Source organism: Antechinus flavipes, chromosome 3, assembly GCF_016432865.1.
Source record: "Antechinus flavipes isolate AdamAnt ecotype Samford, QLD, Australia chromosome 3, AdamAnt_v2, whole genome shotgun sequence".
In the NCBI taxonomy this organism is placed as follows: Eukaryota; Metazoa; Chordata; class Mammalia; order Dasyuromorphia; family Dasyuridae; genus Antechinus; species Antechinus flavipes.
This window is the reverse complement of record NC_067400.1, coordinates 387,791,300-387,816,261: the sequence shown is the minus strand read 5'-3', so window position 1 is coordinate 387,816,261 and position 24,962 is coordinate 387,791,300. Positions and strand designations below refer to the sequence as shown.

Below are 24,962 nucleotides of genomic sequence, written 5' to 3'. Positions count from 1 at the left end.
GCTTGACACAATGCCTGGAATATAATAAGGCACAGAACAAGTGTTTATTGATTGATGATTTGTTTTAATTATGTGTTGCATTGTGGTTGCATGACTGGTAGCAAGAACAAATGACTAAAAGATTTCCAAGAGACTTAAGAAAGAAAATTGGATGATGAAATGCTATACTGATCAATAATGGATCTTATATATGGCATCAATAAAGAACAAGTACCGGTCAAGCCCTATTATTTTATGACCAGAGAATCTTAGAGCTAGAAAGGAACAATTTCTGCATTATTTATAGATCCAGATATTATTATTATTATAGGTCCAGATAAAACCATTATCAACACATGCTACATGTTTGGAGAGTGTAAGCAATAGCAAGTTTTTGAAATTTTTATATGCATTTTTTTAATCTCTGGAAGAAAATAATATCAAAAATACAATAATGACTGATATTACACAGTTACCTATTAGGAGTCCAAAAGTTTCTATAGCTATTCAAGTATTTTGGAGGAAGTATTTCTATGGCTATGAATCCCTTATTAGGATCCATTATGACCCAAGATAGAGTCTTTAAAATTAAACTATTTCAACACATGCTCAACTTGAAAGTTATCAAAAAGTCTCAAATTATATTTTACCACCCTCCAAGAAGACTCACAGTTTGAGTTTTTAGTCACAAGTTAATTAACATGCTAGAAATACTGAGATCTGACCAGAAATCTCAGTGCAACCAACATGCAGCATTCCTAGTGCACTGTGTACACTTTCTGTGGGATGATGCTTAACATCATCAATTACATCAATTACTGAGGGTTAGTTGAGAACCACACTTATCTATTAATTTATGCTTTGTAGTCTCAGAAAATGGAGAGATAAAAATGTATGATCACTACCTTGGCTGAGAGATCAGGTAAAGTAAACCTGCTAATTAATCATTTCAGCTTAAAAGAAATAAAAAAAAAAATCTCAAAAATGAAATTCCTGATTCAAAGATTCTGATGATAAATAAAAGAGGGAGATTATTTGATAGTATCTATTTTTTTTCTCTTGTTCCATTCTGACAATTTCATTGCTGCAAGAAATTGCTTTTTTAAACAAATTATCAATACTTATTTTATTTTTAATAACAATTTTTTAATTAAAACTTTTTTATTTTCAAAACATCTGCATGGATAAATTTTCCACATTGACCTTTGTAAAATCTTGTATTCCAATTCCTACCTTCCTTTCCCCACTGCCTCCTCTAGATAGCAAATAATCTAATATATGTTAAACATGGTAAAAATACATGTTAAATCTAATATATGCATACATATTTATACAATTTCCTTGCTGCACAAGAAAAATCAGATCAAAAAGGAAAAAAATGAGAAAGAAAATAAAATGCAAGCAAACAACAACAAAAGGAGTGAAAATGCTTTGTTGTGATCCATACTCAATTCCCACAGTTCTCTCTCTGGGTATAGATGGCTCTCTTCATCATAAGATCATTGGAATTGGCCTCAATCATCTCATTGTTGGAAAGAACCATTTCCATCAGAATTGATCATTGTATAATCTTGCTGTTGCCGTGTACAATAATCTTCTGGTTCTGCTCCCTTCACTTAGCATCAGTTCATTTAAGTCTCTCCAGGACTCTCTGAAATCAGTTTCTTTTAATCGTTTCTTATAAAACAATAATATTTCATAACATTCATGTACCATAATTTATTCAGCCATTCTCCAATTGATGGGCATCCACTCAGTTTCCATTTTCTTGCCACTACAAAAAGGGCTGCCACAAACATTTTTGCACATGTGGGTCCCTTTCCCTCCTTTAAGTTCTCTTTGGGGTATAAGCCCCGTAGAAATACTGCCGGATCAAAGGGGATGCACATTTTAATAGCCCTTTAGGCATAGTTCCAAATTGCTCTCCATAATGATTGGATTAGTTCACAACTCCATCAACATTGTATTAGTGTCCCCTCTAACATTTGTCATTATCTTTTCCTGTCACCTTAGCCAATCTGAGAAGTGTGTAGTGGTATCTCAGAGTTGTCTTAATTTGCATTTCTCTGATCAATAGTGATTTAGAGTACTTTATAATATGACTAGAAATGGTTTCAATTTATTCATCTGAAAATTGTCTGTCCAAATACTTTGACCATTTATGAATTGGAGAAAGGTTTAAATTCTTATAAATCTGAGTCAGTTCTCTATATATTTTTAAAATGAGGCCTTTATCAGAACCCTTGAATGTAAAAATGTTTTCCCAGTTTATTGCTTCCCTTCTAATCTTGTCTGCATTAGTTTTGTTTGTACAAAAACTTTTAAACTTAATAATCAAAGTTATCTATTTTGTGTTCTATAATAAATTCCAGTTCTTTTTTGGCCACAAATTCCTTTTTTTCTTCACAGATCTGAGAGGTAAACTATCCTTTGTTCTTCTCTAATTTGCTTATAATATCACTTTTTATGTTTAGATCATGAACCTATTTTGACCTTATCTAGGTATACAGTATTAGGTATGGGCCAATGCCTAGTTTCTGTCATACTAGTTTCCAATTTTCCCAGCAGTTTTTGTCAAATAGTGAGTTCTTATAATCACTAAATTACTATAGTCATTGACTATTTTGTCCTGTGAACCTAACCTATTCCACTGATTAACTATTTTATTTCTTAGCAAGTACCAAATGGTTTATTTGACTGCTATTTTATAATATAGTTTTAGGTCTGGCACATGTAGGCCACCTTCATTTGCATTTTTATTAATTCCTTTGAAATTCTTGACCTTTTGTTCTTCCAAATGAATTTTGTTATTATTTTTCCTAGATTTATAAAATGATTTCTTGGGAAAATTGATTGATATGATTGATATGATATTGATAGGCAATGAATAGATTAATTTAGGTAGTATTGTCATTTTTATTATATTCACTTGGCCTACCTATGAGTACTTGATATTTTTCCAATTGATTAGATCTGACTTTATTTGTGTGCAAAGTATTTTGTAGTTGTGTTTATATAATTCCTGATTTTGCCTTGGCAGATAGACTCCCAAATATTTTATATTATTGACAGTTATTTTAAATGGAATTCTCTTTGTATTTCTTGCTATTGGACTTTATTGGTAATATATAAAAATGCTTATGATTTATGTGGATTTATTTTGTATTCTGCAACTTTGCTAAAGTTGTGTATTGTTTCTAGTAGTTTTTTAATTGATTCTCTAAGTATACTATCATATTATCTGCAAAGAGTAATAATTTGATTTCCTCATTACCTACTCTAATTCCTTTCTTTTTTCCTTTCCTTATTGCCAAAGCTAACATTTCTAATAAAATAATGAATAGTAATGGTGATAGTGGACAATCTTGTTTTAGACAATCCCCTAATCTTATTGGCAATGATTCTACTTTGTCCCCATTACATATGATGCTTGATGATGGTTTTAAATAGATGCTACTAATCATTTTAAGAAAACTCCATTTGTTCATATACTCTCTAGTGTTCTTAATAGGAATGGATGTTGGATTTTACTAAATGCTTTTTCTGCATCTATTGAAATAATTATATGGTTTTTTTGTTAGTTTGGTTATTGATATAGTCAATTATGCTAATAGTACATAGTATAATACAATTAATAGTGCTAATAATGCATTCCTGGTATAAATTCCTCTTGGTCATGGAGTATTATCCTGGAGATGACTTTCTATAATCTCTATGCTAATATCTTTTTTAAGATTTTTGCATCATTATTCATTAGTGAAATTGGTTTATAATTTTCTTTCTCAGTTTTCACTCTATTGGTTTAGGTATCAGCACCATACCTGTGTCATAAAAGGAATGTGGTAAGACTCCTATTTTTTTCAAATTGTTTGTATAGTATTGGAATTAATTGTTTTTTAAATGTTTGGAAGAATTCACATATAAATCCATCTGGCCCTGGAGATTTCTTAGGTAGATGATTAATAGTTTATTCTATTTCTTTTTCTAAAATGAGACTAAGTATTATTTCCTCTTCTGTTAATCTGGGTAATCTATATTTTTTATAGGTATTCCTCTATTTGACTTAAGATGATCAAATTTATTGACATATAGTTGGGCAAAATAATTCCTAATTATTGTTCTAATTTTCTTTTTATTGGTGGAAAGTTCTCCTTTTTCATTTTTGAAACTAAAAATTGTATTTTCTTCTTTCTTTTTTCTAATCAATTAACTAAAGGTTTATCTGGTTTGTTGATTTTTTCCTTAAATCAACTCTTAGTTTTATTTATTATTCAATAGTTTTCTTACTTTAAATTTTATTAATCTCTCTTTTTATTTGCAGAATTTCAAATTTGGTATTTAATTGGGGGGCTTTAATTTGTTCTTTTTTCTAGCTTTTTTTTTAGTTGCAAGCCCAATTAATTGATCTTCTCTTCTCTATTTTATGCAAATAAGCATCTAGAGATAAAATTTCCCCTTATAACTTCTTTAGTGCTGCAAGAAATTCCTAATGAGAAAACTTTCTTTACCAATGAAGAGTAGGCAGATTGTCCCTTGCATCTTACAAAGCACCTGGGGCACTGAGAAGTTAAATGACTTTCCGGGGTCGGAGGTCCAGTAGGAATCAGATTTCTCAGGGCTTTCTGACTCCAGTGTTGTCTCTTCATTATGATAGGCTACCTCAGTAATAGTATAAAAGAAATGAACCAGAATGGGAACTGAGGCTTGGAAAATGATTGATGTATGAACAGTTAAAAAAAAAAAAAAGAATGGGGAGTGAACAGCAAGAAATTTTGGCATTTGTTTTGTGGTGTGTGTGTGTGTTTTTTTTTTTTAATGTGAAAATCCATTTATTTAGTCAAGCAATTGGCAGAGACATACCCTATTATTTTTTAGACTTTAAGGCTCTATAGTACTACAAAGGAGCTGTCAGGATTCTATCAAGACTGGGGGGTACTTGTCAATGATTTAGAGAGCTAAAGAATGCACGGTATGTATAGTACTTTTATTGCATCCAATTAGGAAAGCCAGACCAATTAATAAGTTGCATTTTGAATGTAAAGTAGATATTTTTGCAGTTACATAGACCTATTCAAAGAATGAATACATGATCACTAGGACAATATAGTGGAATGAATAGATCTGGAGTCTTATTGATGTGAATGTCCTCTGCAACAATGTAAATCATAACCCAACTATGGCTGTTCATCCTGCATGACTCACGTTCATGTCCCAGTCCACCACAGGGGTTTAATCAACATGCTGAGGGCCTTTCTTTTCTCTTGACATGATGACAATGCCAGTGGAGCACAGGAGCTCTCTAATAGTTTTTGTCATATGAGCTTTTCCCCAAAACATACATGTCCTTTGATGCTATCTTTTATTGTGGTTCTTTTTATAATCCCTTACTTGTGTTACAGCTTGCTCAGAATTATCATGTGCCTTTCCATTGCACTCAAAGCCATATCTGATTTTATTTCTTTAGAGACTCTATATCTTTCAGTCAGTTATATGAGAGTAAAGATGAAGGAATACATGTTTGGAAAGCCTGTCCACTTCCTATTAATACATTCATCAAAGATGATCTCCTTACACATTTAAATTAAAATAATGTTTTTATACATAAAGAAAAGCATCAACATACATCAGTAACTGCTGATGTGCTCTTGGTTACCTTTTTTAAAAAAAATTAATAAGATCTGAAATATTTTCCAAGCCTTTTGTATCTTCTCTTCCCTCACATACCTTGTAAACTGGTCCTTCAGGGGTCCTCATAATTGGTCTCCAGCATGGATCTGCTCTTTACATTTTTAAAACTTGGTCCCAATCCAACTGTTTTTCTAAATCTCTTTATTGCTTTTCCTACCTCATCTGTAAGCACTATGATATTAGGATCTAAGGGTGATGATTCTACCATCCTTGGTGGTAAAAAGGGGTTGTTATTAAGAATTTGACCATCTCTTCCAACTTTAATGCTTTTAGTCCTTCTGGTTTCATCCTTAAATGCCATTAGGATGACTTTGCTTAATGTGGTCTCTCAATAAACTTTCTTTAAATTTAGGTTTTACTATCTGCTTCTCTTCTGTGTTAAGACATGATACAACTTATAATCTTCACTACTCGTCTGTAAGATTCTAGCAATGAGTTTATATTCTAAACCAGTTTTGTGCTTGGTTACCATATTTTACTCACTGGCAAGTAAAGTCAAATGTCTCTTGACACACTTTTTAAGTTCTTTTGTGTTAGAATTCTTACAAGGTCCTCAGTTCAGTGGAACTGAGGAGACAATGGTCAAATCTAATTTAGCACTGATTTAATCCTACAACAAATAATGTTTTCCTAATGATGTAATGATTGGAGTACACTCAGTGTGCAGCATATAAGCAAGAAGCTCTCAGGCCAAGGAGCACTTTGGGAGATTGAGAAGCCAGGATTCACTTGGGCAGAATGAAGGAAGACAGAGAAGTGGTGGAAGGCTGTCCTGTGAAGAACACTGAAAGCAAGATCTGGAAGGCTAAAGGATTTGGACTTTAATAGCTGGCTCCTTTGGGATTATTACTCAGAACTGAAAGGAAGGCTGCTTCCAGAAGCTCCCTAAGAAATCTGTTCCCAGAGAAAACATTATATTTTAGAGAACATTACATTTGCAGAAGCCCACTCTCGGAGGCAGAGTCAGATTCATTCCAACTTCGACCTTTATGTTGGCTGGAGACATTCAGAAGAAGAGCGGCAAGAAGCTGGAAGAGGCAAAGGACTAGCAACAGGAGCTATTGGAACCAAGGAGATAGGCCTCTAAGAAAGCTAACTGGGCTATTTTGGAAGAGACAATAAAGGACTGGACTTTAACTCCTCGCTGCATTCGGGATGACTATTGAACTGAACTGAAACTAAGGCTGCCCTCAGAAGCTCCCCAAGAAACCTGCTCTCAGAGAACATTATATTTTAAAGAAGAGAACATTATACTTTTGCTCTTACCATGGCAATCAATTTACATTGGCTGAACTTCTGCATGAAATTGTTATCAGATTTTTATCAATAACTTGTTCAAATAGATCAGGTTGGAGTTGTTTTAACTGATTATCATATCTTTTTTTTATATTCTTATTGTTTCTTTTAGCTTTGTATTAATTTTGACCTTTGTTCTAACAAGTTAATAGTCTATTTGTACAGAGACATTGAGTTCAGGAATGACTCCCATACATCAGTAATAAGTTATTTTCTAAATGTTAAGATATAATCAATTTTCCTTTTTTCTGTGATGTTATTTGATATTATTGAACATAATGTCAAATTTCCCTTATTTTTTCTTTTAAGAAAGAATTTTTGATGTGGAGGTGTGAGAACTTTGTATTGTTGCTCATTCATTTTTGAAGAGAACCAGTGACATTATGGCATGATGTCCTGACTAGAAAGTAAATTGGAGTTAAGTGGCACAGTCTTTTGACTCATTCCTTATTTTTGATCCATGTTTTCCAATATTATTGTTCCAACCTTTACACTGAAGTTAGTGAATGCTGAAATTAGATTTTATCTTTTCTTTCTTTTCTTTTCTTTTTTCTTTCTTTTTTCTTTCTTTCTTTCTTACTTTCTTTCTTTCTTTTTTTTTTTTTTTACAATTTCTCTCTCTCTTTATCCTAAGCAAGAGATGATTGATGAATAAGCAGAAACTATTTTCAAGGCAGACTTTTAAAAAATACTTACCATGAACATTGCAAAACAATATGAAAAAATTATCCTGTTAAATGGTATTGTTTCCTTTGGCTACACCATGAAAACCAACTCTGTCATCTCCTTTATTTGTCCTTAAAAGGGAACTTGAGAACCATCCTCCTATTTAGATGCAATATACTTTTATCTTATATTTTCAATTACAGTGAAAATACCAAGAAATAATCCAATTCAGTTTCTCCAGTTGATATTGGTCACTTTGCAAAGATCACCTATTTAGAATTAGCCCAAGATTTCATCATCAAGTGGCCAGTTTACTAGTGATGAGCTTCTCTATATTTAGCTAAGCTGGTCCTCAGAAACAAAACTCACTGTTTTCAGGTTCATTCCTTTCCAGCATGGTGGAACTTGCTAGTGTATGTGTTCTGCTAGCATAATCTTTGAAAGTTATTATGCCACACTAAATAATCAAGACTTTGAAGAGAAAATTATAGAAAACATTTTTCTCATGATTTAAAAATGTTTGTGCTTAACCCAAAGTGCCTGATATGCTGAAGACTTACTTTACTACAGAATTAAGCTCAGTAATTTAAGTTGTGTACAAGTCAAAAGGATGAGTACAGAGCACTTGTTATAGGGATTTTTTTCTATATTAAAATATCAGAATAGTTATTTTTCAGCTAAAATTACTAGGCTTTTAAAGTCAACACCTACATATAGTATCCTAAGGACTACCAGATTGTGACATTTGTGATTTGGTAGGCAGAACTTTTTAATATAAAAACATGTTTTCTAGGATTATAAAGGGAAAATCAGCAGATGGTTTAACAATTTATAAAGATAATTTATTTTAGGTTACTTTGGAAGCTGAGGAAGAGAAAAATAAAGTAATGCTGCTATTTTATATCTTCAATACTTCAGTGGATCTGATGTCATCAATGAAGATATTCCTTTTCTTGGTACAGGATGAGCTTCTACTACTGTCTATACATTTACCTATTCATTCATTCACTGATTTATTTAAACCTGAGTTGTGATTTCAAATACAAAAATAACTCTTAGTGAAGAAACTCCTTCTACCAAAGCAGATGGGCAGGTGATGTACAACCTGAACCTTTGGAATTTGAACCCAGGTTGTACTAGCTAAGAAGCCAGACTTCCCTCCATTATAATAACAGCTATTATTTATATGGTGCTTAGAGTGTGTCAGGCTCTGTGCTGCATGCTTTACAATCATTATCTTATTTGATCCTCAAAATAACCCTAAAATCCATTTTACAACTGAGGAAACAAATGCAAGTTAAGTGAATTGCTTTAATCTTAAATCACTATCCTGCTATTAATCTTTCATATTTAATATTCTATATAATCTTGAATAGGTGGATAACTGAATGCTTTTTTTGCATATGAGTAATAAATAACATACAGTAATCTAATTTGTAGACTGACTGAAAGTATCTTGGAATTAATTACATAAGCAAAACAGGAAGATGGTGTGATATGTATTTTATCCTATTTACATAGTTTTAATTTCTCTCATCATTTCTCTATTTAAAAAAAACTTTACATTCTGCATGATTTTAAATTATTTGGCATAATTGCCATGAAAAATATTACTTATTTTTTACATTTAAGTAATATGAATTGATGATTGTGGATGTTAGATCTCTCTAGAGGGACACTTTGATGCTAGAACAGTTTATTGAATTTCTCAAGGATATTTTGAAGTTTATATCTATTTGTTGTATTGGGAAGGAATTGGTTTATGTAATGAGAATAACAAGTTTCTTGAATATAATTATAGCTACTTAACATTTCTTTCTAGGAATTTAGGAAAGGCTACATTTTTAAACTTATAATAATATGTAATATAGTTTCCTTTATTTCATCACATAATCTGCATCAATCAATAAGTTTGGGCTTCTTAAATATAACCTTCCTATAATTTATAGGGCAGTGACCTTCTCCTGAATTTCTATCAAAAATTTGTGTTTCCAAAAAAATCTGCATGACTTACACAGTTGTTGAACATTTTTTTGTTGACAGTGTTTGAATTGATGAGTATGCAACATGTACTTTATAAGTATCTGTCAAAAATGTACTAATTTATTTTTCTCCCTGTTTTGGCTTTTAACTATAGATAAAGTCTTTAACTGACTTATATACTACATTATAAATAAGGAAATTTCTTCCCATGAAATATTGGATCTTAAATGCTCCCTGGGTTCTATTCAAAAACATTTTTTTTAGTTATATTCAACAAGTTTAATGGAGTAATTCTGAGTTTATCCTTCACTAGTACTAAATGAAATGAGGTATTTTTTTCAAAAGTATTTCTACTTTTAGCCTGCTGATCATGTGCACTGAGGATATTTATTAATTTTCGTTTTCAAGTCCTCTTCCTTTTGATGAGAAAGCATTAGTTTTTCTTTAGTTGATTTGGGGTAATAATCCTTATGTTTAATTAATACTGTATGGATTATGTTTAGATACCATTGTATAAATTGATGCCAAAATATATATTGATAGTGGAATTATATAAGTATTAATGATCAAAATGAATTCTTCCCATTATATATTGACTTTGGGTTTTTTAAAAACACAAAATGTTATGCTAGATGATTTTTCTCCTTGACAGAAAAATGTTTGATTTTTTTCTTGACTTGACTATTCATAAGTATCACCTTCATCCAATAGTTCAGTTTGATCTCTGGATCCAAGCTTAAAGCTTTCAGTTTCCAAGCATTCATGAATAAAATTCCCACAAATTCAAAGAGGTATTAATGAGTTTTTCTATGGAGGTATATAGCTTGATATTATAATGTGATTCATGTCATAACTTTCTATTGTACCAAAAGCCATATTCTATTCTTTTTAGGAGTGATGACAATGGCTTGAAGGATAGCAGAATCATGGTAGACTTAAATTGTTTTCCTAGAAAATGTATTGTTTTATACTAACTGTTCTTGACCTCAATGAGCTCAGAGTGTGTGTTTAAACAGGAAACAGTTTTTCACGCAGACATCAAATATTCTACCATTCTTTAATGTTTAGATTCATTTTATTATTTGCAATATGTGATAAAGCCTAGAATGCAGAACTGAGTCAAAAGCTTTGACATAATCAATAAAGAAAGCATAAGTGTTACATCCCTTTACTTTTTGGTTAACATTAAGACCATGACTTGTTCAGTAATAACTACAGAAAGTTAAATTGCTCTTCAAATCTCTGGAGAAATTTTGGCACACCATTTTTGCTTTTCAGCCAATTTTTTAAAAGTATTTATATATATTTGAGCAACATAAGTATTACTTTACATAAGTGCATAAACATGCACTTTATATGATCAGTCTTTGAAGGATTCACTACAGTTCTCATCTTTAAAAAAAAAATTCTTTTTTAAAAACACCACCTCATAAATGTGATGTCTTTTGTTAAGAAATTTGAGATAAGGTTTGCATCCAAGAAGAATCTTGGTAAAATGCTTCACTAATAATTCACACACCACTGTGAAGTGTTTGAAACAATATTTATCAGATCCACTGCTTCTATATTTTTTTCCAGAGAAAGCAGAGGTTCATACCTCTTCCTTGAGTTACTGTCATTTCATTGATCATATACAAAGCTCATTTTCCTTTGCTCCAACTTACATTTTTTGTTATGCTGAATTTCTTTCAACAATTTAAATCACCTGAAATATTCTACATTCTTCCCTTTTCAAGACCTCTCTTCTAGTTCTTTTGTTTCTCAAGTTTTTTGTAGTATTTTTTATTGATATTGAATTGTTTACTTTTATCGTTGAGTTTCTTTTATGCCTTATATTGCCTTAATCTTTAGACTTTTATTTTCAATTGTTGATTAAGAGTTATCAAGGATTTCAGATATACTTTCGTTTTCTGGATTTCATTATACATTTTGCTTTTTTGATTGTCTTCAATTGAGTAATATGGTTAAGGTTTTTGTATGTACCAGCTGAATTTTGATTCAATCTTTCAATGTCTTTTCACAGGTCTTTAATACTGACAAAGGCTATAACATATATCATGATAAGGAGATTCTGAAATTTTTTATACTGTCAAATATAGGAACATGAACTTATTCATCATGGTTAAAGAAGATAATATTTTAAAATTATTTTGTTTGTTCTGCTCTGTTATTTGGATTTCCACCATCAAACTCAAAAGGGCTTTTAGAAATTCCATCCTAAGTATGTCTATATCCTCTTCAAAATAATTTGAGAGATTAGAATGATTTTTGCCATTCTTTCATTATTCAGTAGCAATTCTATAATTTTTTTTAAGTATAGATTTTTCAAATTCTTTAGGTTTAACAGTTTTCTTCTTCAGAAAAGTAACTCCTCTATTACTATTATCACTTCATCTCTTCTGGATTTAAGAATATAGTCATTTACTAGGATTGTCCTGCATTGATTTACACAGAAAATTATAATAATGATTTTAAGCCATTCCATATGTTCTTATCCTGAGAATCTTGTGCATTTTCTATCATATATCCTTTACAGAGGAATTGCTCAATGTTCTGGAAGCCTCCCTCTAGGTCTCTCTACATTTTGCTACATTTTACATCTGTGTAACACCTTTCCACTCCCCAGTCTCCACCCTCTTGCCCCACCCCTAAATGGCAGAGAAAAAAAATGTTCTTTAAATGCTGTGTAAAATGTGAAACAAAGAAAACTTCATGTGAGCAGCATATGCTTGGTCTTGACCTGACAACTCTTTATTTACTACTAAAAAGAATGGACCATGGGAAGAGTTCTGCATTTTGTAAAAAGAAAAGGAAACATCTATGTCTTATATTTCCTTTTAACCTCAAAGTTCAAACATTCCATGTATTGGCAAACTTGTGACAAATTTATTGGTACATAATTATATATTGGATTACTGGGGGTATAGAGAATGCTGTTAGCACGTATTTATTATTAAATAAAACACCAATATAAATAACAATTTTATAAATTGACAATTTTCCTTGAAAACTGCTTATATTTTCAAATATCTATACTACAGTTACCTGTCGATAACTTGATGTAAAGGCTCCCAGGTAAGCTACAATTCCTGATGAAATGAGCATATTGCCAGTTAAATTAATATACAAATGCCCCAAGTCCAAAGCACTTAAACTCCATCGAGTTTTCTCCCCTCCAAGGCCTCCAATCAGTTGCTCAGCTCGCTCTAGTTTTTTGCTGCATAAGTCAACCTTAAAAAATAAAGTAATCTCTTCTTAGTGTCCAGAAATAGACTGAGTTGAAATTGGCAAAAGTTTGTATTCACATGTTAAATTATTCATGCTAAAATATTCACATAATAATTTGGCTTTTCTGAACAGGAGAAAAACTATTTGACAATATGTTTTTAAATCATAGAATGACAAAATCTTTAGACCTAGGAGGGACTTGAGAGATATTTGTATTAAACTGTGATACCATGTAAATGTAAACAGAGATAAGCCCATAACACATATACAAATATATGACATTACTGCATATGAAAAATATCAATGCTGAAGGAAGTGATCAATAACTCAAAATAAATGAAATATCAATTAAGTTATACACAGGTACTGATTTTATATAAATATTTTCAAATTTTCAAAAGCTTCTAAGAATATTACAGTAATCAATAAACATAATTTCCATATACCCATCAGATCAGAAAAAGAAAGCTAGTCAGTAAGCTACAATCTAATGAGTTTTTATTTAAGTATATATAAAATTTTGTATAATAGTATTAGCATTAACCTCCTTAAACCTTTTATTCATTTTAAAATAATACTTTTGGAAGTAGTGAATTTGGTTAACTTGTTTAGGTATTTATGATTAGCAAAACATATTTTCACTTTAGTCAATAAGAAAAAGCATACTACATGTCAAGATATTGTATATATTCAAAAGGTGAATGATTTCCCCCAAATTCATAATTTGGCCACAAGAATGAACATATAGACCACCATACAGGCCTAAATAGTCAATGTTCCCTTCCCAAGTTCTGAATGTAGGCCATAGTTAGGTTCTATGCAAACCAATATGGGTGAGGAAGTAGAGAAAGAAGGGACACGTGGCATACATTTGGGCCATTATGCAATGATTATACAATTGAAAACTATCCATAGCTGTAACATACCTGATTTTCTAGGTCAGCCTTTTTTTGTTTGTTTAATTCAAGTGTTTCTTGAAGTTTGGCTAATTTATCTTGAACCTCTTTAAGTGCTGCTTGTTTCTTCTTAAGACCATCCATGGCAATTTTAAGTTCACCTTCAGCCTGGGCCAGCTTGATCTTTTTTGGGGCTACAACCTTTGCCACTCTAAAAAAAGCAACATAAGTAATTGGAATATGCATCTAACATTTTGTAATGAATCTTTATACTTAAATATGCATTTCTAGTTTCTTTAGTACTAATTACAAACTGATAATACAATTGGTTTTTCTAATATGACCTCAAACATCAATGAAAAATGTATGAAAAGAAAACCACCAAATTATAAAACATCTAAAAAGTATTAAGCTAAGCATAGCAGGTATTTTCAAATTTACTTGTTCTCATGTTTCAAAATAAAATGCCAAACTATTTCTATAACTGACTTATCACCACAGTATTTAACTTAATGTTCTATATATGTTAGTATACAAAATAAGAATGAAAGAGGAATGTGCTTACTATTCCAACTATATTATTACCATGTATGTTGATTAAAGAAGGAATGGTGCTGATAAAGCCAATGTCATGGCTTTGCCCAATTGTGTTTTCTCTTTTACATTCATGGACTGCATCCTTAGCCTCAGTCTACCATATTACAGTCTATATATATTACAAATATAAGTTGTCAGTCAAATGAGGGATTGGGTGAGACAATGGGCTGGACCATACTCAATTTCTCAGCAATATTTTAACACAATTTTAACACAATATGCATAATAAATTAGAAAAGCCACTTTATTAGCTAAGGATAGAATGTGACATATTTTATCTTATTGTCAAAATAATTTTCACAAATGTTCATTAAATAATGGCATTTTTTTTTTTTTTAGCTGGAAGAGATCTTAGAGACAAGCAATCTAGTCCAACTCTCTCATTTTTCTTATGAGTTGGCCAGAATGAAGAGCGGTGGAGGAGAAACAGTGAAAAACAAATCTGTTATTACATTCAACCCTTAGATTCATTATTTGGGGGCATATTGTGAAATTATACCAAAAAATTTACAATTAGCATGTAACAAGTTATCAAGTTGTCATATTCCTGATCCTCACCTATTATGCATTTTTTTTTTTAATGGGTAAGTAACCAATGAACCTGAGTAAAGCAGTGGATAAAAAAAATAACTATTGGATGGAATTATATTGATCAACATAAATAAACACAGATATATAGCTTCAAATTACCACATACAACAGGCTAAACAGGTTTGCCATGGCCAACATATGGCCAAAAAACCAGTTCTTATTGAAATAACAATAAAGAGGAGGAAGGAAGAAGTTCTCTATAAGAGATTAGAGTAAGAAAAAAATTAAAACTCAGATATCTGAAACCTCAAAGAGAAAGAAGAAATTCAATAAATATTTTCTGAAAAGGCCTATCCTTTGATAATGAAATTTATACTTTTGCTTTTCTGGAGAAATGATTTTAAGAGTTCTTGCTATATTTTGTGATGTGTTTCTCAACATAGTAACTAAAATTATTTTTACACATTTTCTGTATGTGCTACACTATTTATGGTTTATATGTAAAAACTCGTTTTCTATTTTAAAATTTAAGATCACAAAATATTAAGCATAGAAGACACTCTAATGAACCTAAAATATTTACAATCTTTAACATTGTAATCAATCTGAAAGAAAAAAAAAGACCTAGAAATAACATGACAATAAGTTTTCATATTAGAACTTACTTATCATAGGAATCCATTGCTATTACCCATTTGCATAAACCTTCTGCTGCCGTAGAAGCATTTCTAATCTTTTCTGGAACAAAGTCAGGATTTGGCAGATAATTTTTCCTAATGATATTCATATATGCTGGAGGTATGTTGTCCTTATCGTATTCATGAAGTGACTGCAGAAATCTAATATCACCAAGAAGTCTTTTAGCTGGACCCCAGAAGTCCTCTATTTTTTTCCCTGAGCCAGATGGGTCAGGAATTTTATCTGATTTGATCCCTTTCAAGATACATATAGCTTCCATAACAATCTTGACTCCAGCAGGTGGACTCTTCATAGATTTTACCACTGTAATATCCTTTAAACAAAATATTCCAATTAGTACCGAAGAAACAGTTTGATTAAAAACTACCTACAACTTTACTCTTATTTTCAGATTATACAAAAACAGAAACTGTGCTTCTCCTATAATCTAAAATAAAAGTTGGTTTTAAATTGCATATCTACTTTTAAATTCTATCTTCTCTTATCTACTTGGTTTGCAAATGGATTACTCTAGATAACCTATTTCTTTGCTAAACATATTTCTCAGTAATTAAATGTGAGGCTAGCAGTATGAATTTCTTATTCATAGTGTTAGCCTACAAATAAGTCATGGCCATTAAGATAGAGTGTTACACAAAAAGATTTATCTGTGAGTTTTAAGTTCTAATCCTACTTATCCATCTGTACAACAATTTATATATATTGATTTTTTTAAATCAACAAATGCATAAAAATCCATTTGAAAATTTTTGCAAGTTATCAGAAATATGTGGATATAAACTGATGTAATGATGTTTTTATTGAGGACTTGTTACTATTTTAATAGCAAACTAATGAGTATCAGGCATCATAATTAGCATGATAATTAAGGAAGACATTTTAGGAACAGTGGAGAAGAATGAAATGGTCAATCATAGATAGAAGAAATCAGACAAAATAAGGATTCTCAATGAGTAAAGAACTGAATTCCTACAGCAAGAGGAGAGAATTAAAACTACAGAAGAGTTAACAAGGATTATAATATGAAATTGAACTAAGAAGAAATAGAAATTAGTTATTTAATAACTAAATTTGTAGTGAACAAACTAACAGGAGATGATGAGTAGTACAGAATGATCTTATCCTAACCTAAGCCACAGTCCTGAATCCATGGGACAGCTTTACTTTCACCTTCTAGTTTGCATGCCTGAGGGTCAGATATAAAAGGAAACCGGATCTTGAGAAAAGGACATCTTACCCAAATATTATTTTTTTGATAATGATCCTATCTTTTGGGAAAGAGGAACATTTCCCCTTATCCCAACTTTTGATTGACCCATTCAACTAAGGTAAAAGGATCAAAATCAGAGAGGTAGAGAAAAAAAGATAAATATAGAAACTAGAAGTCTCATCCTTATTTTTCTCTGGCGCTCAAATTTCAAAGGCTACATTCCTAGTCTTGGGTGGAAGCAAAAGGTTTGAGTAGAAAATGAATGAAGCTAAAAAAGCACAAATAAATAATAGGCAATGGGGACAATGGAAGATATGAAAGAAAGGACAGAATCTGTACACATTCTGACAAATTTGAGTGACAAAGCTGCAGGGGAAATGAAAATTGGTCAACTAGTGAAGCTGATAATCTCAACTTAATCTCAGAATTGTAAGAGTCCAAGAGCAGGTGGTAGACAAAGGTGGTAGACAAAGAACTAAAGATGTTCTTCCAGTAGAATATAAGCTCCTTGAAGCAGGGACTATTTCAGGTTTTTTGTCTTTGTACCTCAATGCCTAGCACAAAGCCTGGAAGATAGTAAGTGCTTAATAAATGCTTGTTTAATTATTATAAATATCTACCCATTCTGTTTTGGTAAATTCTCTCTGTCTCTCTCTCTCTCTCTCTCTCTCTCTCTCTCTCTCTCTCTCTCTGTCTCTCTGTCTCTCTGTCTCTCTCTCTCTGTCTCTCTCTCTCTGTCTCTCTCTCTCTCTCTCTCTCTGTCTCTGTCTCTGTCTCTCTCTCTCTCTCTGTCTCTCTCTCTCTCTCTCTCTCTCTCTGTCTCTCTCTCTCTCTCTCACACACACACACACACACACACACACACACACACACACACACACATCCAAGGGATCCCTCTCCTGGACCTGAAGCAGCAGCTGGGACATATGAACTTGTTGAAATGAGTCAGGAACAAGTCAGTTCATAATAAAACAGAAATACACATAGTGATGACATACTCAGTCCAGCCTGACAATAAGTCCAAATAAAAGTCTATTTTCAAATATAGGACAAACAAAATAGAACTATCCAAGAACCAACCAAAATTCGGGGAAACAAATTTTAAATTATTTTATCTGCTTATTGAGATTCATTTTCACTAAGGCAAGTGCATCCATACGACACTGTTAGCTTTACCTGGGCTGTCAGAGTGTCAAGTGCAGCCAGAGCAGATTCCAAGATGGGCAGGGCTTCTGCCAGATCTGCATCACATTCATCCTTGATTGCCTTTGCAGCCATTGCTTGTTCATTTGCTACAGCTTCATCAGCTTTCACTATTTTTTCAGTTTTGGCCACTTCCATGGACTCTTTCTCGATGATCGCCATCATCTCATCAACTTGCTTGCTTGCCACTTTCAACTGAGGCTGCAGAGCTTCCAGCTCACACTGCATTGTGGCTACTTGTGAGGCAGCAGAATCCAATTTCTCTAAGCCCACCTCATACCGCTTTTTCATTTTCATTACCTCACTAAAAGCAACCAGAAGAAAACAACTTTCTGCAAATATCATTCATCACTCCCATTGTCAATTTATATGCACTAAATATCATTCAGTTACTGAATTTCTCAGTTTGTTTTTTTTTTTTTTTTAAGATCACAGGATTTTATATTTAGGGCTGGGCATTAAATACTTTCCCCTCATTTTACATAAAAAGGAAACTGGGGCCAAAAGAGCTAAGTGTGGTTTGATCAGGGTCCCATAGCTAATGTGACTGAGGAAGGTTCTAAAGCCATGCATTTTCTGATTTCAAGTCTAGCACTCTAACCATTGCACCATGCTGCCTCTCACAACACAGTCTTTTTCCATGGTAGCACATGATGGGCAATCTTTGAGATTTTTATCAATGTTTATATATATTTTTTAATTGTGTTAAGTTTATTTTTAATACACATTGCTTTACGAATCATTTTAGGAGAGAAAAATCAGACAAAAGGGAAAAACCATGGAAGAGATAAAAAAAAAAAGTGAACATAGCACGTACTAATAATTTATATTCAGTCTCCTTAGTTCTTTTTCTGGATGCAGATGGCATTTCCTGTCCAAAGTCTATTGGAACTGCTTTGGATACCTAATTATTTTTCAAGAAAGAAATTCTTTTCCATGATGTTATCTTCACTCTTTCTGTCCCTCTTTCTGGTTTGTTGCTCCTAAACCTCTTCTTGTTTGTTCTCTTCAGGACCTCCATCTAAAACTGCCTTTTTTCTACTCTTCATGATTTTGATCAGTTTAACACAGCACTGCCTTTTACCCTTCCTTGACTTACTCCTCTGTTTCTCACTCACTTATCCCTTTCAGGGGTCTTCAAACTACAGACCGCAGGCCAGGGCTATGAAGTTTCTTCATTTAAAGGCCCACAAAACAAAGTTTTTGTTTTTACTATAGTCCGGCTCTCCAACAGTCTGAGGGACAGTGAACTGGCCCCCTATTTAAAAAGTTTGAGGACCCCTGCTAATTCAGTACAATTTATTATTGTACCCACAAGGCTGGTCATGCTTTAGATCTCATCATCCTCTCAAAATAAACCATGCTCAAGATCTTGGATTCTGAAAAGCTTCTCTCTGATCACAATATGCTGCACTTCTATTTCTCCCTCTGTCTCATTTCTAAATTTGTCATTCATCTTTATTTCAAAATAAATAATTGATATTTATTGAATTTTTCATTTAACTCACCTAACAATTTGTAAAATTTTAAATCAAAGCAGCATGATGGAAGTAACACAGAGGAGGGTAAATATCACATTATGATTTATGATTTTAATAGTTGTTTATAGTAAATTTATATTTATAGCTACACATATACATACCAGTTTAGATTATTTAACAAAATGAAATTTTATTCTTACCTCCTTTTCTTTTCCAATAAGGTTTTAAATGTGGAGATTAATTCAAGGTAAGAAGTAGGAGTTACATAGTTGTGCCTTTGAAGTTCAGCATGGAAGGATTCGGATAAGATAATAGTGGAAGTATGGAAACTTTTACACATCTCAATACAGCCATTTCGAGTTTCCTCAGACATTTCAATATCTTGTAAGAAGCGTGAGGCAACTGCTTGTAGTGCATCCTCAGGCCATGTCTAATTTTAAGACAAAAATTTTAGTACTTACTTCATCTAACTTGAAAAAATCTTAACCAAATTCTCAATATTTTCTTGCATAGAAAAAAAAATTAACATTAACCATACTTGAATTCCTGAATAATAGTTATGTTATTTTTTTAAACCAAAAATTTCAACAAAAACTTTTATCAACAAAATTGGGGCAGCCAGATGGCACAGGAGATAGAGTGCTGAGCCTAAAATCAAGACTCACTTTCCTGGCCCTCAGACAATTTTTTGCTATGTGATCCTGGAGCAAGTCACTTAACCCTCTTTGCCTCAGTTTCTCATCTATAAAATGAATTGAACAAGGAAATGGCAAACCACTTCAGTGTCTTTGCCACAAAAACCCCAAAATGGGATCAGGAAGAGTCACACACAACTAAACAACAATAACTTTATCTAATTTAAGAAAATCTTAACAAAATTCTCAATTTTTTATAGAACAAAATTCAATTTTATTAGAACTAACGACATTTGAGTTTTTAAAAATATAGTTATGATTTTTTTTTTACTGAAAATCAAATTTAACATATCAACAAAATTAGTAATAACTTTATGGATAAATATATCTCAATTTTGAATGAAAAGCTAAATGTAAGTTTACTTTTATTAGTAAAATTTTTATTATGCTGCTTTCTATGTAGCAATAAATATATTATTGTTACAGAAAGGCTGGATCCCTATGAGTCTACTATAAAGGAGAAAACCCTGATGAAATCATTTGGACATGATATTTGAAACAATTCTTAGTGGGGGAAGTGAAATGGGGAATGGATAAAAAGGAATGAAACTGAATCTTAGTTTCTATCACGGAGGTCCATTTTTAGCAATAGGATGACTCAGTGGAAGACTGCTGTTCATGGAAAACTTGAAAACATAGAAAACATTCAAGAGACCAAAAAGGATGAAACACAAAGGAACACACATGCACACACACGCACACACACACACACACACACACACACACTTATCCATCTCTCATTTTTTAAAAGATGCTTCAAATATAAAGTAATATGTGTACCAGTAAACCTGACAAATTAAATGAGCTGAATGGAGGGTGTAAAAGAGATTAGCTAAAAGAACTGACATCAAATATGATATTAATGTCAGAAGACAAGGTATCTAAGTATGCAGAATCCAGGCATAATTAGGGAATAAGAATATAGCTATCTATTTCTTTTTTATGTAATTTTTGGGGTGTTTTGTTTCATTTATTTATTTTATTTTGGGTGTAGCAACTGGGTTAAGTGATTTGCCCAAGGGCATACAGCTAGCCTCTGTCTGAGGCCAGATTTAACTAGGTTCAATCTAGTGATTTGAACTAGGACTTTGAACTCAGGCTATCTTTATTCCAAGGTTAGTGCTCTGTCCATTGTGCTATCTAGTTGCCCCAGAGATCTATTTCTAGGACTTTGAACTCAGGCTATCTTTATTCCAAGGTTAGTGCTCTGTCCATTGTGCTATCTAGTTGCCCCAGAGATCTATTTCTAAGCAGATCAAGGTCACTGTTGGATATTCAGGGAATGGATGGTAAACCAGCAAGCTGTCCAATAAGCAGATAAGGCAGCAAGGAGCTGACATTGAAGTAAATGGGGAGAATAAGACTGTCAAGGGGCCAAAAGGACTGACTTGGGCAGGATTAGTGTGTTACTAGTAGAGGTAAGGACACCTTCCTTACAGGAGGTGGTGGGTCATGATAACTGATGTTTTGCTATTAGGGATTTAGAAGCCTATATTAACGGAGTTTTCATATTAAGGAATTATAGTAAAACTAAGCTGAATTCTATAGCTATTTTAAATGCCTACAATTATTTACTGGACATAGTTAATCCAAAATTGAATGGTATCTAGCATATAGCAGCTTGTTTTGCACATAAGAAGATAGCTTGAATGTACTGCTATTATTACAACAATATCACAAGGAATGTAGGAAATTGTAGTGGAGGAAATATGGAACAATTACATTCCTGAGGATATGTGTACAAGAAAAAAAAAAAAGAAAGTACCAAGTTTCTGAGTGGTGATAAGGTCATGAAACCAAGGGGATAACTGTAAACAGACTTTATAAGATTATTTAGGAATTGGAGATTATATTCTCCATCTTTACATATAAAGACCCAATGGAAAATTTTCTTCATTTTGGATTCTTGGAAAATTACACAGCTAAGACAAAAATAAGAATTAGGGAAATTATTTTTGCATATTTATACCCACTGAAGTTTTCAGTAATATGGTAAATTCTGATTTAAAAGGGATTTTTGGATACTTGACTTATTATCTTGGTATCTCAAATGAGAATCTGAGAAAATACATTTTACTTTTGACTTTACCTAATCAGACATTTTGCTAAAATGACTTTTATGAAATAGAAAAATTTAATATTAGGAAAACTTGAATTCCTACAGCTCAACATGCAAATTTAAAATTTATAAAACAATACCTGAAACCAGTCAATGGTGCAGCAATTAACAAGAGCTGGAAATTTTCGAAGACGATTTCGGAATGCATCTCCAATTGGACTCATGGCCAATACCACATGGAGTTGATCTCGACAGCGATCAATGAACATGTTAAAAAGAGCTATGGGACTACCATCTGTTTGTTTTGTTCTATCACGCTGGCGATCTATCTGACGCATTTTTTCACATATTTCTTGCTTTTCATCCACGGCAAAAAGATTTGGAACTTCTCCTGCATTTAGCAAATTATTAATATCTTCTAGAAATGATTCTTTTTTAATTTGTGTATCTGTAAACAAGAAAACACCTTGCATCTCTCCTTCAGATGATTTCCTTAAGATAAGTTTTAAATCTTCATGCCATTCATAAGGACCATAACTTTTGGATATTTCAACCTGGAAAATTGTATAATCAGCCATATGGGCAGCTAATCGGGTGACTGACTGTCTACCACTGCCTCCAACACCAACTAGAAGAGCATGACTTCGAGGTTGCTTAAGGATCCTGGAAATTCTGCTTATGTGTTCTATGGCAAACCGGAACAACACAAGCTGCATGGTTTTTTTAGTCATATTATTATATTCTTCAAGTTGACTTTCAACAACTACTCGTAGATTGTCCACATTACTGATTTCCCTGTAGTTAGTGTCTTCTCTTGTAGAATCATGGAAATCACAAAACATTAAACTACGCAAATCATCTTCTTCTACCACTCCATCATCATCAAAGTCCAAAGCTTTAAAAAGCTCATGAAAATTTTCTCCCATGTTATTTTCCATCACTTCCTTAATAAAACCCACAAGCCAACTTCTATCTGAATTATCCAGTAGACGATCATAATATACTCTAAGTACCTAAATAATAAAAAAGAAACCATTCAGTGTCAAATGTTGTTATTTTGTTTCATTGGTACTTTGATAAGGTTAATCTTTTTAAAAAGATCATGGAAAAATTTAAGAAAATGACCATAGATTTAAACATACATTTCCCCCATTAGATTTCTATTTTCATACCTCATTTTGATTTGGGAGTGACCTTGGGTTCCTTAAGGATATTTCAACTGAATGTAAGATCCAGTAGGTCTAATCAAACTTTAGAAAAGTTAGTTAGTAGAGGTCTAGTGACAAACCTGTGTTTGCCATTCAACAGCCAGACTAATAATATAGAAAGAATGGCTCATTACCAGAAGGTTGACCAATAAGTGATGAATTTTTCAATTCATGAAATCTTTGTTAAAAAAAGAGGGACACATTGATGAAACCACAGATCTCCAAAGTGCTAACTTGGTATTTAATTTAAAGTATACACAAACATATTTAAGCATTTGACAATTATCTCAAAATATAGAATTTGTAAGTGTACATTCAGGAATGCCAAAAATAGAATCATTAATCCTTTGGTTAATATGTAGTTATACCTGTATGGGTCCTAGGAGATCATATTTAAAGACCTTTATTTGAACAGATTTGGAAACTGAGGTCTAGGGAAGACATGCTCTAAGCCAAATATTGATTAGCACAGTTGGAACTAGAATTCAAATTTTCTATCAGGAGCTAAGATTTAAAGGAAATTAAAAATTTTAAAGGTATTTAATCATAACCCTTATACTATAAGTAAAAATTGAAATAAAAGATAGATTATGCTATGCTTGGTCAATCTGACAACCAAAAGAAAGGAATGCTCTCATTAACTGGCAATGACTTAAAGTCTCTGTTCTTAAGTACTATGAAAGTTATAACAGATAAAAGATATAGAAGAGGAGGAGAAAACAAAGTTTTAGCACCATAAGCAGAGATCAGAATTGATCCTAATAGGAGCATCAAACATAAGACATTGAGAGTAAAAGAAAGAAGCAATGATGAAGAGTCAAAGAACAATGCTATAGTGCCAAGGAGCAAAAGCTCACTTAGGTATCAGTATCCACTAAATGGATCATCATATGCTAAAAGTAAGTCAACCCCAGGATACATGTGCACATGTGTGTGTGAGATGAGGGAAAGGGGATAGTTATTGTCATCATCATCATCATCATCATCATCATTTTTCTTATCTCATTTTCATCATGTTCAATGAAGTTCAGAGAGGATAGTGCTGGGACAAATTGCTCTCTTGCTTTAAAAAAAAATATTTAATGTTCCCTGGATTACTGTACAGATCCCCATAGGTTCACTAAAAGTATCCTCAGTACAACTCCAGTAACAGAGATGACAAGAAGAACAATATATAACTCATTCTGTTCCCATATTATTTTGATTTCACTTGGTATTTTAAAGGATTTTTGTTCCATATTACATAAGGATTATGGCTCCTTAGCATGTTGACATCTAAAAGAAATCTCATTCTTAAATTTTTATACGTTAATGTTAGAACCATGCAATCATGAACAATGGTTTAATGTAAGTAGGGTTTGGTTCCAGTACAGTTCATTGGTTGAGTCCTTCAGAATAAATACAAATATATACAAGGTAATTAATCCACAGTTAAAAAAAAAAAAGCACTAGTGGTTGGAGGGATAAGGAAGGGCTTTATGTAGGAGATGGTTTCTAAGCAGCATTATCTTAAAGGAAGAGGAGTTTAATAAGAAAATTGTGC

General features: G+C 32.3%; 1 protein-coding gene across 1 annotated transcript in view; it reads right to left on the bottom strand.

Moving 5' to 3' along the window:
• DNAH7 (dynein axonemal heavy chain 7) overlaps positions 1-24,962 on the bottom strand; it is a 284,922-nt gene that overhangs the window by 76,469 nt on the left and 183,491 nt on the right. The window contains exons 40-45 of the mRNA XM_051985973.1: positions 22,352-23,224; positions 19,658-19,887; positions 17,950-18,280; positions 15,530-15,876; positions 13,767-13,947; positions 12,658-12,843 (exon numbers count right to left, since the gene is read on the bottom strand). Of these exons, the coding sequence (XP_051841933.1) occupies positions 12,658-12,843; positions 13,767-13,947; positions 15,530-15,876; positions 17,950-18,280; positions 19,658-19,887; positions 22,352-23,224 (2,148 nt within the window). The remainder of the gene's footprint in view (positions 1-12,657; positions 12,844-13,766; positions 13,948-15,529; positions 15,877-17,949; positions 18,281-19,657; positions 19,888-22,351; positions 23,225-24,962) is intronic.